This window comes from Podarcis melisellensis (genome assembly GCF_964234715.1).
Source record: "Podarcis melisellensis genome assembly, chromosome: 3".
NCBI classification, from domain to species: Eukaryota; Metazoa; Chordata; class Lepidosauria; order Squamata; family Lacertidae; genus Podarcis; species Podarcis melisellensis.
The window spans coordinates 70,535,257-70,549,049 of NC_138530.1; the positions used below are offsets into that span (position 1 = coordinate 70,535,257).

Below are 13,793 nucleotides of genomic sequence, written 5' to 3' on the forward strand. Positions count from 1 at the left end.
TTTTTATACTCTGCTCTTTACAGAGAAAAGGCAAGGTAAAGCAGAGAATATAAATCAAAGGAATGTAAAGCCCTTTCAGGTCAAGCAGTCAGTATTTTGTTTCCAAAAAGAAGACTCAGGACTTCAGTACAGAATGAAGGAGATGTGCACACTAGAAGCCTCAAGTGAATACTTTAGCTGTCCTGATAAAAGTCCATCCCACACTTGCTTTGCAATGGTAGAAGCTACCAGTTCTCTGAGCGACACTAGATGAGGAAGGTATACTGACAAGCCACTAGCAGGTCTAGATCTTCTACCAAGAGACTAATCTCGTCTGTTCTTGTTTCAGAAAGTCTATAGTCACTCCATCAGTACTATGGCAGGATCAGTATATCCTGACAACAGCTCAGCTGAAATATGTACTGCTATCATAATGACAGGAGCACCACAAGTCCAGTAATAAAATGTTTGGTTTAATGCAAACATCTAGTGTCTTGCCTAGCAATTTAACATAGTGCTGTACCAATGCTGTAAATTTTATCTTCTATAAGCAACGATTTTATTATTTTCAAGCTACACATCAGATAGCAATATATTTTTCTTACATCTCCCACTAGAAAGCTTTAAAATGGAGGTTCTAAAATATGATCCAAGATCCAGAAAGGCCTGTGCATGCACAGAAACCGGGCAAGTCTCCCTACATGCAGCAGCCTTTAATGCATCACAGAGTGCTAGTCTACAGGAGTTCAACCTTTGAGTGGTGCAAGTGTCACCACTGGCCATTCCCATGTGCACACATGCAGTGCTCTGGAAACCAGAGTGGCTCAATAGCCATATTATTATTTTTTTCAAAACAAGCATAGGAGGCACATAGCAATCTAATAATTAGACTTTTCTGAATACTTGGCAATTTTTGACAATTCTGTAAACTTTTAGAACTTTCATAAGAATGAAGCACACCTCCAACCCAAGTCAGAGCAATTATCCAAAGATTACTGCTTATTAATTCACTTATCCTCTTCAGTGAGCAAAAATAATGGGGATTAGGTTGCCTTCACCTTTTGTGAAGTTCATGCTCAGTTTCAACCAGATGCTTGCAGTCATGATAATTAATTATAACAGGAAGACAAGCTAATTGGATTAAGAGATACATGTACCTATTTTCTTTCCAGTTGGAAGTAATTGTTTCTCTCAGAGATCGTTAGAATAGACAAATTAATTACCAGGGATTGAAACAAAATGTGTTCCTTCTATTCTCCCCAGGCAGCTTATCCAACTATCAAAGCATTTATCAAAGCTGTAGGAAAAATATATAGGGTTATATCCAAAATGGGAGAGTGTAGTGGAAAGCATTTTTGCTTGCACAAGCTGGGTTATATGTGCTTTTTATTCACCCTTCTAGCTACTTATTATGTTCCTCCAAAAAGTTGCAGCAAATGTCTGGGTACTTTCTGGAACTTCATGGGATGTGCTTCAGAGGGCTGCAGTAGGAAAGAGAAGATTTTTTAAAAATTGGGTGTCCTATTTTGTTTAAACAGAAGTGCTTTATGCTAAGGAAAAGCCACTACTGGATGCAATTCATAAGAGCTAAGCTTTAAACAGAAGGTATTTCAAACTTTTATTCAGTTTAAGGCAGAGTTGAGATAAGGAGCGTGGGTTGAAATCCTATACATATTTACTAAAGTAAACCTCTGCTTCGGATTGGGTTCCAGATGTAGTTGTTACATAGTTAATTCAATTTTAAGCCAGATGAACAGAAACTTTGTCTACTAGAATAATTTCCCTTCTACATACCAGGAGCTTCCTGAAAGTCTTGGTGCTCAGTAGGAAACAGTCTACAGTTGCTAAAATTTGTTTTGATACAACAGAGAAGCACCTCCCAAGGCCACTATTAATTTAAACAAGATTTGTTCTAGCTGACTATTCTTTTTCAGTTATTATCCAAAAGAAACACACTGTTGATTACAATAGGGGGCAAATTTGAAAGACTGCATGTGTTCAGACGGATTTTATATTGCCAAGATTTCGTGAAGATTGACACTAGTTCAAAACAGCTGTTCAAATAGTTGCAAGTTTTGGATAAGTTAGCAGTTTACATGGACATTTCTGATTCACATTTATTTACGTTAAATGACACAAAATCTGTTAAAAGTGTTTTGCACATAAGTAGCATTATCACAATAAATCAGAAAAATTCATTTATATTTTAAGGTGGACCACAGAAACCAATTTCTGCTACAAACTCAGTGGCTAGTCTTGTAAAATTTCATTTTCAGTCTCAGCTCACACATCTGTGAAACAGATTAGCAGAAACCTGCATTCAGAGTTACTGCAAAGGTGAGAAAATAATTATTTTAGACAGCCCAATGGAAAAGCCTGAATAAGAGGAGACTGAAAAGAAGCATGATAGCCATCTTCAAACATCTAAAGGGATGGAACATGGAGCAAGCTTGTTTTCTCCTGCTCTGGAGGCTAGGATCTGAATCAATGGATTCAAGTTACAAGAAAGAAGATTCCAACAAAACATCAGGAACACCTTTCTGACAGTAAGACCTCTTGGAAAGTGGACTCTTGGACTCTCATTATATGGGGGATTTTAGGCAGAGGTTGGATGGCCATCTGTCATGTATGCTTTGCAGGGGATTGGACTAGATGACCCGCAGGATCCCTTCCAACTTTATATTTCTATGATTCTATGAGTATTGTTGTCCTGCTGGTTACAAATCCTTAGCCAAACCTTTAAACCCAATTCTGTTTAATTTTCTTTCTTTCAGAAAACAGAATCTACAAACTCTTGCACAAGCTAGACAGAAAGAGAGGGTGAAGGAGATACAGACGTAAAATACACATCCAAAAGCAGAAATCCTATCAGGACTGCATTGTTCAGGATCATTAAAAGAAAAAGATTGTGAAGAGCTCCAAAAGGCTTCTACAAATTAAGTGAATGGGTGGTGAAATATGAAATAGAATTCAACATAAAAAAGTGTAAAGATATTAATGCTAGCACAAAAAAATATTAATTTCACATATGTGGATGGGGTCTGAACTGGCAGTTCAGACCTCAGGTTTGCAGTAGATAGCTTGATAAAAATGAAGAACTACTGTGCAGTAGCTGTGAAAAAGGCAGATTCCATGCTAGAGATTATTAGGAAAGGAATTGAAAATAAAACTCCTAATATTATAACACCATTGTACAAATCTATTGTGCAACTACATTTGGAATACTGTGTACAGTTCTGGTTGCCTCACCTCAAAAAGGATATTGTAGAATTGGAAAGGGTTCAGAAAAGTGTGATCAACATGACCCTTAAAAGGGAATAAAGCAACACCCATATGAGGAAAGGTTGCAGTCTTTGGAACTTTTTAGTATAGAGAAAAAACAAGTAATAGAAGTTTGTAAAAGTATACATGGCATGGAGAGAGTGAAAGTTTTTCTCCCTCTCATAACACTAGAACTCATGGGCATCAATGAAGCTGCTGCTGGAAAATTCAGAACAAATAAAAGAAAGTACTTCATACAGTGCATAGTTAAAAGTATGGAACTCTGCTCCCACAGGAGGCAGTGATGGCCACCCACTTGGATGGCTTTAAAAGAGGACATATTCATGGAGAATATGGCTCTTAATGGCTACTAACCGTGATGGCAATGCTCTGCTTCCATGATCAGAGGTTGCAATGCTTCTGAACACCAGTTGCTTGCGGGTTTCCCGCAGGCATCTGGATGGCCACTGTGAGAACAGGATGCTGGACTAGGAGGGCCACTGGTTTGATTCAGCAGGGCCCTTCTTGTGATATTTTTGTTTTAAGGACGTCACACGCAGTCCCAGAACAATGGGAAGCAGGGCAGTAACTTTCCCCCAAATAGAGGGGGCAGATTCTGCACATACACAGCGGCAACTGCAAAACCTTAGCGCCTGCTCCTCCTTCACCCAGCCCGCCCACCAATTCGGAGGTTTTGTCCTGTGCACAAAAAACGAATAGGTGGTTTTAAATCTAAACACAAGCCACCTTCGCCCAGAAGTGCTCCAGCCCAGTCTCTCTCGCTTCCTATCACCTCCCTATCTCTCTGAACGCAAAAGCAGGAGCCCCGATTCAGAGGCGGTTGTGGGGGGGGGGTCTCCATTCCCGCACCTCCCGCCTTCCCCTCCGCCCCCCCCCCGCACTCACTCACCTGTCTTGAACGTCAGCTGCGGGTCGTTGGGGTCTCCGAACTCCTTGAGCATGGCTTTGAAGAGGACCCCGCACGAGTTCTGGATGCCGAACACGGCGCCGTTGCACCACATGGAGGCCAGCATGACCACCCACCCCCAGCCGCCCTCGGGGGGCTCGAACGGCGCCTCGTCTCCCTTCGGCGGCGCCGTGGGCGGCTTCTGCAGCTTCTTCTCCGGGGGTTTCCCGGCCGCCGCGAACGCCGTCACCGGGGTCGGCTCCCCGGCGGCTGCCTCCAGCGAGGAGAGCAGCGTCTGGTGCGAGCACCACTCGCCGCCGTTCTCCTGCTTCGGCTCGTCGCCCAGCGCCTCGCTCCCCTCGAAGGGGGCCATGGGGGCAGTCGGGACGGCGTCCCCCGCTCCCACCTCCTCGCTGACGGGAGACATCGCAGCCCGCCGGCGGGAGCTACGCGGAGGGAAGGAAGGGCGGCTGAGGCGGCCTCACGCGGCTGCTCGCTCCCTCGCTCTGCCCCCCTCTCTCTCGCTCCCTCGCTCGCTCTGCCTCTCAGGAGCCCAGCCGCCGCCGCCTCTCGCTCCCTCCTTAGCTCCGCCGAGGCAACGCGGTCATCTCTCTCGAAACGGGAACGGGAATGAGCGGGTGAGGGGGAGTATCAAACTTCTCGACAGGAAAAGAAACTCAGCGCTTTGAAAACATATATATAGTATATACAAATAGATCTGTATAATTCCCCCGTATAAAATTCTCCCTCACAAACCGGCCCCTGAGGGTGGTAAATTCGCTCAAGGCGCCTTCAGGTTATTTTAAAGGAGTAACTCCCCACCCCCACCCCCGCGCGCGCCCCACCAAGGGGCGTGGCTGGCAAAGGGGCGTGCTCCCTTGCCACCACCTTCTCCGTCCCCCTAATCCTGAGGTTCTCACTGGCTAGGAGGCGGGGAAGCTCCGCCCTCTCCGTGGGCCGCAGCGGATGGCTGGGAGGGTGAGGCGGGAGAGAAGGAGAAAAGCACAGCGTTCCAGTGGATGAGGAAACTGACTCCAGCCTTGCAGCGACGTTCGGGAGAGAACGTGCCTCTTGGCGCGCTTGCGCGCGTGCCGAGCCATAAGTCAACAGTTAACGACCACCCATGGAAGGCGGTTGGTGGAAGGCGGCGGCAGCGAATGGAGCTGCTTTCCTCCCTCAGCAGGCGCAATTTGGCGCGCGGGGAGGGGTGAAGGGGGCGGGGAAAGTGAGAAGGCAAGGTCCCCGTGAGCTTTGCCACAGAGTTCGTATAGAGATATATATGAAAACACATGCACTCCTATACTGTATATAAAACGTAAAGTATAGAAAGAGCGGCCCCAGAGGCTGAAACCGTAACACACACAAGGCAAGGTGTGTGTCTGTGACGTCAGTCGCCTCCCCAAAGTCAGCGACATACTTTGCTGGCAGGGCGACAGGGAAACAAAGGTTCTGCCAAGGTACAGGACAAAGGGGCAAGCCTTTTTCCCAGAGTTCAATTGCTTACATATGGGAACACAGGTCCAAGAAGAAAAAGAGGAAAATATGTTTGTGCTGGGCATTGATTACTTACTGAGCCACATAGCACAAATGGAGATAGGTCTCTTTACTTTAAAAGTAAAATCCAGAGGGGGAACAGCAGGGTTTATACACAAACACCTTATAATAGATTTACTGTATAAGCTTTTGTGGATTACTCCCTTTTGTCGACACACAATCACAATCACTTTCTCCTTTTCTGATAAGCTTGTGACACAGGAGGAATTTGATCTGTTTTTCACAGGAAACAGACGCAATCTGCTGTTGCCAGTTTAATGTTCTTGCAGATCACAGCGCAACTCCCGGCCAGTCACACTTCCAGATTTTGCAGTGCTTCAGTGTGCAAAAAATACATATATTTTTTTCTCCTGAAAAATGCATTGAGAAGCATTGAAAATGTATTTTATGTAAAAAGGGTGTATGAAATTCATACAAATGCAAATGCAGGCTTAATAACAAAAATTAACACAAAATGAGAGAAAACATACCTGTGTTTGAGTGCTAGGAAAACCGAAACAGAACTGAATCAGGCTTATGTAGCACAAATGGTACAAGTAATGCACAATAAAGAAGAAGCAGTAGGCATGGGGGGAATCCCAATATTTGCAGAAGTACCAAAAAATTGGTTGGTGCGGGGAAATGCCCAGTATAGACTGGTTGTGTTTAGTAGGTAACGAATGCTGGTTGACTGTTGAGGCCAGGGCTAGAAACCTGAATAAGAGCACTCCACACTACAACATTTTGTTGCAGCCCCCACTTGTGCCAAAATAAATCCGTTAAGGTCTTATATTGCCAGAAAACTTTGTCAGTTTTTTTAAGAGATATTACATAACTTAAACAGTCCCACAAGGACAATGTAGGCAATATATCACCATGTACAAACAAGCCAAAAGCACAATACAAAGTCAGGTGTTTACTGATATATCAATATCCTGGTTTTTGCTATTTTTGTCTTGCTGTATTATTGCCAATTATTTAGAAATGTAGGTTCAAGAAGGATCATTTACAGAATACCATAAAAATATACCACACCCATTAAAAGCAATAAAAGGGCTGTTGTTCGTTTTGTAAGCAGAGTTACTGGGGAGAAATCACTTTTAAAAATAGGGTTTGGTTAAGATATGCATGTGCATAGGGGTGTCATGTTAAATGTGTAACACATCTGCTATTTAGTTACAAAAGTCTGGTCTGGGAGAAACTCAGTTCTTTTAAAATACTGTACTGAGAGAGACTTTTGTAAAATTACACTTCTGATTGACTTATTGGGCAGAAAATATTGGTCACTTGTTGGATTAGGAAACTAGTCTGATGAGGGGGAGAATTCTATGCTGCTCTAATATGATTGACTGAAGGATATGTTGGCTGAAATATAAAGAGGCCAAGGCCCATAGAGGAAGCTGTCTGTCCCCCTGCACAGCAACAAAAATTGTTAAAAACAAATAATTTAACCAACAGGAAAGCCTTTGTTTTCCGTTCTTCAAGGTCCTCATGCTTTTCTGTCTCTCTCTGGCCAACCAAACCCCAAGCCACAAAAAATAAGCGGGGGCATGCTAAGCCAATCAGAACTATGCATTCTAAATTTATCAGTTTGGTCTTTCTAGTCTGCATTTTCCCTCCTTCGCTAGCTTGCAGCACCCTGTGTAAGTTTTCTTTGTGGAGGAGGACCTGGCAGCACATCTTTTCTTCTTTGCTAAGGTGGGTTGTAAGGGGAAAAAGAACTCTTAAGAAGCTATTTTTCCCATGGTGAGGAGAGAAGTGAGCATTCTGGAGACTGAAATGCGTGGGAAATCCTTTGTGGCTGGGATGGGTAGTAATCCTAAACACTCTGGGTTGTATTATACTAAGTCCTACCCATTGAAAGTAATAAATCTAAGTTAGTCATGTCTATTAACTTCAATGGGTTTACTCTTGAGTAGGTCTAGCATTGAATACTACCCACTTATGTCAAAATACATGTATATGTGTGTGAATAATGATAATGAGATGGAGGGTGAAGAAGAGAGAAGTTAGTCTCCCCAATTTCAGCATACATCTCTTGTGTTTCAAGTTTTTTAAGGCAAGTGAGTAGGCCCTATCTTCCATGATAGTGAGACAATGGGTATCTTATTAACTCCCTGCTTTTTAAATCACTGTCACTGTGGACAAATGGAAGGCAAAGAACAGAGTTCCAATTACAATAGTTTGTCTATATTCATGTTTCCAACTGAGAGACACTTGATTTCCACATCTGTTACAATCCTACCACCCATATGGCTACTCTCAAATGGGAACAGAAAGTGAAAGCAAAGTCGCTTTTTAATCTCTTCTGAACTCTATGGAGGAAATTAAGGCTATACTCACATACCTGGGAGTAAGTCCCAATTAACTTACTGGAACTTGCTTTGTCTTTTTATTCCTTTTCAAGAAGCATTTTTTTTAAAACTAGCCATATAACCCAAATAACAAAATAGAACTTCATGAAACAAACACATAAAAATTAAACCAAACCATACCAAGGTGGGCATGGAATGTTCACAATAAGAAATATTAAATCTGGTTATCTGGATATTTGCAGTGTGATACAGACAGGTAAACAGAGAGTACCATCAGAAGAAATAAGAGTACAAGAGATGTGGTGCACATGGTGCACATGACTTGCAAGATATACAGAAACATAAACCTGTGATTGAAAGCATCAGAGGTATGAGGAATACCAAGAATAAAAGGTTCTCTATTACATAAAGAAGAAGAAAAATCAACCAGTTAGCTATTGCTTGTCCCAAATCTAATGGAACTTACTTCTGAGTAGACATAGGTTGCACTGTTTACAGAGCAAGACAAATCTGTTCCAAGTTCTCCATGATTGTTATCATGAGGTGTTGGCCACTGGTTGGCACACTTTTAAAAGTGATTAGTCAACGTAGGGCTTGAGACCCAAAGCCTTTCCTGTTGCCAGCCTCCACAACTTCAGCTCACTCAGGTAGACTGCCTCTGAAACTTTGAGTTCCCTATAGCAATCTTTCCTCCATCCATGTTCAGAGGAAGTCTATGTCTGAATTTGCTGAAAGAGATAACAGACTAGCATTATTGACTTCAAACCCAAGTGCATGCAAATGGTGTTCAATTAATTGTGTATGTCACAATTTTTGTATCTGGGGCGGGGGGTGAGGTGCCGGTACTCACTATGAAGTTGTTATAGTAAGTGCCACAGTAAGTGTGTGTGAGAGAGAATACAGTATATGAATAGAGAAGAGAATGAATGGAGGGAGGACAGAGAGAAAAAGAGGCTTCCCTGCCTAGTTTTGGTATTGGACACACCTGCCAGATGGAGCCAATGCCAAATGTGGGCAAGAAAGCCCATTCCCTTTCTCTTTCTCTCCCCTCCTTTCATTCACTTTTGTATTCATGTATTTTATTTTACACACACATGCTTCTGGGAGAATGTGACCCTCAACCCTGAGAAGGTTGCCTACTACTGGCATAAGGTATTGCAATAGGACTAAGAAAAGTATATAAAGCAATTCTGAGCATTTAGAGAAGAGAGAGTAAAAAGCAAATTATATGAGCAAATGCATAGCCACAACTTCTTATTTGCAGAAATAACAAGGCTGCAGAGACGAGTGGGGGACATTCCTCCTAAATTCATCACTTCTCCTCTAGCTCCTTTCCAGTTACAGAGCCTGCATGCGGGGTGGACTCAAGGCAGCTTACAGATAAAAACAAGGACTGCTAAAAACATGTGGGGAAAACAACATAATTAAAATACAATTAAAACTAAAGTGCATGGAGGTTGTGGGTTTGTAGGGAACAATCAACAAGCAAGGGTAAGTGTGTCTCAACCTTCTTTCTACATTAGCAATATAAAATGCATTTCAGGTTGAAAAGACCTTGGCTTCCCCCCTTCCCTCCCCTACCAATATTTATTTGGTATGGGGCACAAAGGAGAATGAGGGGGGATACAAGGTCATAGGCAGTGGAACAAATACATTTGGAGTAGCGAGTCCTAGCTGATTAAGTGTGGACAAAGTGCTTTGCAAGCAGGGGTGGCCAACTTAAAATACTGGGGGGGGGGGTAGGTACACCATTTGAACGGCAATGCCCATCAACTTTGGTAGGGGGCAGCCCCTTCAAATATTTTATTGTAGGGGGGCCAAGGGAACTGGGAATTGGCTTCTATGTTCGTGAGGGATATTGGAGTTGCTTATTTTTCTATGGAAGATTATTGACCTTTCAGAGCAGGCTTTCTGAAGGATGCAGGAAGCTGTGGTAGAAAGCAAGAAGTAAAAAGCCCTCTCTCTGTACATGTGATTTATTGTGTGTGACTCTTAGCATCTAATACTTTTTTGAGCACTATAATCTATTTCTCTTCTTTCTCTTCCATGCACAAACAATTAATTCCAACAAATAATTCATTTCAAGTTGATCTGTGTACAATAAGAATAAAAACAAGAACTGTAGCTAGAGCTTTAAACCATGTGACAATAAAAGCAAATGAGGGTTTTACTAAAACCATTGCAGTCTCAGGTGAGGTGAACCAATAAATTAGCAATTTTCTCTGAAAAACTAGGAGAGACTTAGAGCGCTGTTAATTTTTTTTTTCCTTTTTTCATTTCTCAATCCTATTGGCTTTCTGAACAAAATATGTCTTATCAAACTGCTAAACCATTTTTGCCCAAATTATTTGAGAAAAACATCACCATACTCAAGACAGAATGGTTTTCAAACAGCAGAAGCCCCTTTACATATTTTATTATTTCATATTTTCTGCTTCAAATGGAGTAAATAAAAACTAAATTACAGATTTGCCTTTTTGTCCATTCCTTTTAATATTTTAAACAGTCTTGACATATGAAAGTCAGTGATCATGAAAGGCAATGTACACCCTAGCTTTAAAAAAAAATGAACATGGATTGCTGCAGGAGCTACACATCGTTCTGATTCAAAGAGCACTTCCATTATTTTGTAAAGATTTCTTGACATATTTGACTGCTTGGCATCTAATTTTCACTGCATTAGAACAAGTCATTCACCATCTCACTTTTTCTCATTTTTTTCCTGAATGTAAAAACAAAAAGCAATCAGTATTTGCCATATTTTTACACTAATTATTCTAGTAATTATTATTTTCCATCTGGATGTGTACCAAGTACCAGTGGTCCTGAGCCATGGAAAGGTATCAAATTAGCTTGTTTTCATTTATGACTCCTGATTCAGATTATCTAAAAGCTGGAATATAAAACGATTTCTGAGTAGGTAGATAATACAGGCAGATTTATTTGTTGTGCAACCTCATCACCATTTGTTGCCCACTTAAATATAGTAAATCTCATATTTCTGCACACAATACAGTAGTAACACCCAAAATGAAATGTAAGTCTTTTTTAAAATAATGTTTGCCAGCTTAACACGCTTTTTGATGAACAAATCTCATTTATTTTAGCATATGCTATGTTATGACCACATTTTGAAAGGTGGTGGGGAGAGGAAAGATAATTGTTTGCCCCCTAGAAACCAAGCAGATTCTACTCATTCTAGTTTGTTTATGCAAACTATTTTCACCCCACTATTCAGTCAGAAAATAACAGATTACAAAGGAATAAAAATAGCACAGCCCCTGCCCACAGACTCACAATCTGAAAAGACATGACACAAAAGGGATGTGGGGTGGGTGGGAAGGAAAACAAGCAAACCAAATTCTAATTCAGGCACCAAATTCCTAGTGTTAAAAGGTTCTTACAATGATGAGCTTGGATGGAAACAGGCTGCTCACAGTTTGTTTGTTTTGAAATGCCCTGTGAAGAATTTACAGTGACCCAGCCTTTGAGGAAGTGACTGTAATGCAGTTAGAACATTAAGAAGGACCCATCTTAGCCCAGTATCCTGTTCTCACAGTGGCCATCAAGTTGCCTATGTAGTGATTTTTGACTATTGTGAGAGGTGGTACTTCCCTTTGTGCAAAAGCCTTCAACTTTCAGTTTTAATGCATGGACTTCTAGTATTTGAAAGAGGGAGAAAAACTTTTCTTCACACTGGGTATCAGGGTGGGGTCTTCTGGACTCTTAACTAGAATCTGACAGCTTCATATCACTCCTACCCCAGCAGATGGGCTCATGGGACTTAGTTGATATTACACCCCCAGTGGATAATTGCCTCTGTGAGTTACTGTATTTTTCGCTCTATAAGATGCACCAGACCACAAGACGCACCTAGTTTTTGGAGGAGGAAAACAAGAAAAAAAATATTCTGAATCTCAGAAGCCAGAACAGCAAGAGGGATTGCTGCGCAGTGAAAGCAGCAATCCCTCTTGCTGTTCTGGCTTCTGTGATAGCTGCGCAGCCTGCATTCGCTCCATAAGACACACACACATTTCCCCTTACTTTTTAGGAGGGAAAAAGTGAGTCTTATAGAGCAAAAAATACGGTAATTAAAGCAGGGGACTGTTAGTGGTCATTTCCAATTGTTTCTTTGCAAATGTGCCTTGCCTTTGGTTCCTTTTAAATTTGACATCATATCCATGTACCACTGGGATTGGTTCTGCTCAGAAGCTCAAGTGGAGCCAAACCCTGCCAAAAGGGCAGTTTGAACTTGGTGCTGATCAGCACTGACTTTAAATGCCACTGGGATCACCCGTACTCCCCAATGCTGCCAATTCCAGCAGGGTTTTCAGCCAGAGCCTATCAGTGATGACTGGAAGTCCTTGGAGTTTGACCCCAAAGGAAGGAAAGAAGCACAACTCTTTTCCTTTGAAGTTTGCCAACTTCAACAGCAGAAAGTCAGTCGCTGGGGGCAAACAGCAAGGGAGGGATATTGCCTTTATTCTACGTTTGTGGGTCTTGTATAGGGTGAGTCTTTTAAAAGAGGCCCCATGCAACATGTGTACTCTGTATCCATGGGGCCTCTTTTAAAGGACTCACCCTGTATAAGCACTGCTGGAAAGAGGGTGAACCTTTAAGCTAATGCAACTGAGCTATTATTGCATTCTGTTGGTTCAGCCCCTTGGGCCTGGAACAAAAGTGAGCATCGCAAAAGGCTTCAAATCAAGGTTCAAAATAAAGTCAGTCTAGGTCTCAAATCCAAGAAGCCAAGTTGCAAGGGGAAGCTAGATGGAAAGGGAGGAGGTGGTTGGCCACATTCACTCTTCCAGACTAAGACATGAGTGCTGTGCAAATGTTCTGTATGGCACTGCAAATGTGCTTGGAGATAGGTGTCAGGCGCACCATATACAGGTCAGCTGTGGCCTGACAAATGTTCCTTGCTGCTCAGTTTGGGGTTACAGAAGACCTTGAGAGGTTCATACTGTGAGTGTAATTAAGATAGTATTGCAGAGAGAGAGAGAGACTGAGAGAGAGACTTCTAGCAATAACTTAAGCAAACCTTAGTTACAACAAAATTGAGAATTAGATATAGATATTAGATATAATGTCTGAAAGGAATTACAACACAGATCAGACAATAAAAGTTTCTTCACTAAACTGGCTAAAAGCTAATTTTCTGATTTGCTTTTTCACTGTTAAATCTGCCTTAAGGTACTTCCAACAGAGGATGCAATATGGTTAACAGGTCATTCAGATATTGCAAATGAGTCACTGGCAACAAGCTTTAATTTACAGGGTTAAATTAAATTAAATTTGTATTAAATATTAGGAAACATAGACTAGTATTTTTTATGTCAGAAATATCATTTAGATACTGTGGAAAAAAATGCATGCATGAGGACCACCCATCCCACAACGAACACTCCTCTGAAAGCACCCTTATATTCTGACTATGAAGATACACAGCTGTTCCTACTGAAGTTAGTGTTAGCTGTAAACATATTTTTAAACACTGTGGTCCAACATTTGCTGCCCACATGATAGACCACACAAAAGTGCCGACATCTGACGTAAGGTACACAGTCTAAGGTATTCCAGGTAATCCATGGGCAATAAATGCAAGAGTAAAAGGAAAGGAAGATAAGATTAAAAAGTCCAGCCTAATGTGAAAGTTTGGCATATTGTGCAAGTTTATTAAGAACAAATAATTAATAAATAGGGACATATCCATTGAAAGAGATACGCTGTCAACTATAAAATGTTAATAATATTAGCTGGCTGTTGTTTTTTTCTTTCCAATATTTGGTCCTAAGTTT

At 41.6% G+C, this 13,793-nt stretch overlaps 1 protein-coding gene and 1 long non-coding RNA gene across 2 annotated transcripts in view; one reads left to right on the forward strand and one right to left on the reverse strand.

Moving 5' to 3' along the window:
* The window catches only part of SLC16A10 (solute carrier family 16 member 10), a 43,523-nt gene extending 38,317 nt beyond the window's left edge, over positions 1-5,206 (reverse strand). Inside the window, exon 1 of the mRNA XM_081905526.1 lies at positions 4,151-5,206. Coding sequence (XP_081761652.1) covers positions 4,151-4,574 — 424 coding nt within the window. The 5' untranslated portion in view covers positions 4,575-5,206. The remainder of the gene's footprint in view (positions 1-4,150) is intronic.
* A 120-nt stretch (positions 5,207-5,326) lies between these two features.
* The window catches only part of LOC309366751, a 31,790-nt gene continuing 23,323 nt past the window's right edge, over positions 5,327-13,793 (forward strand). The window contains exon 1 of the long non-coding RNA XR_014166865.1: positions 5,327-5,604. This is a non-coding gene — a long non-coding RNA (uncharacterized lncRNA). The remainder of the gene's footprint in view (positions 5,605-13,793) is intronic.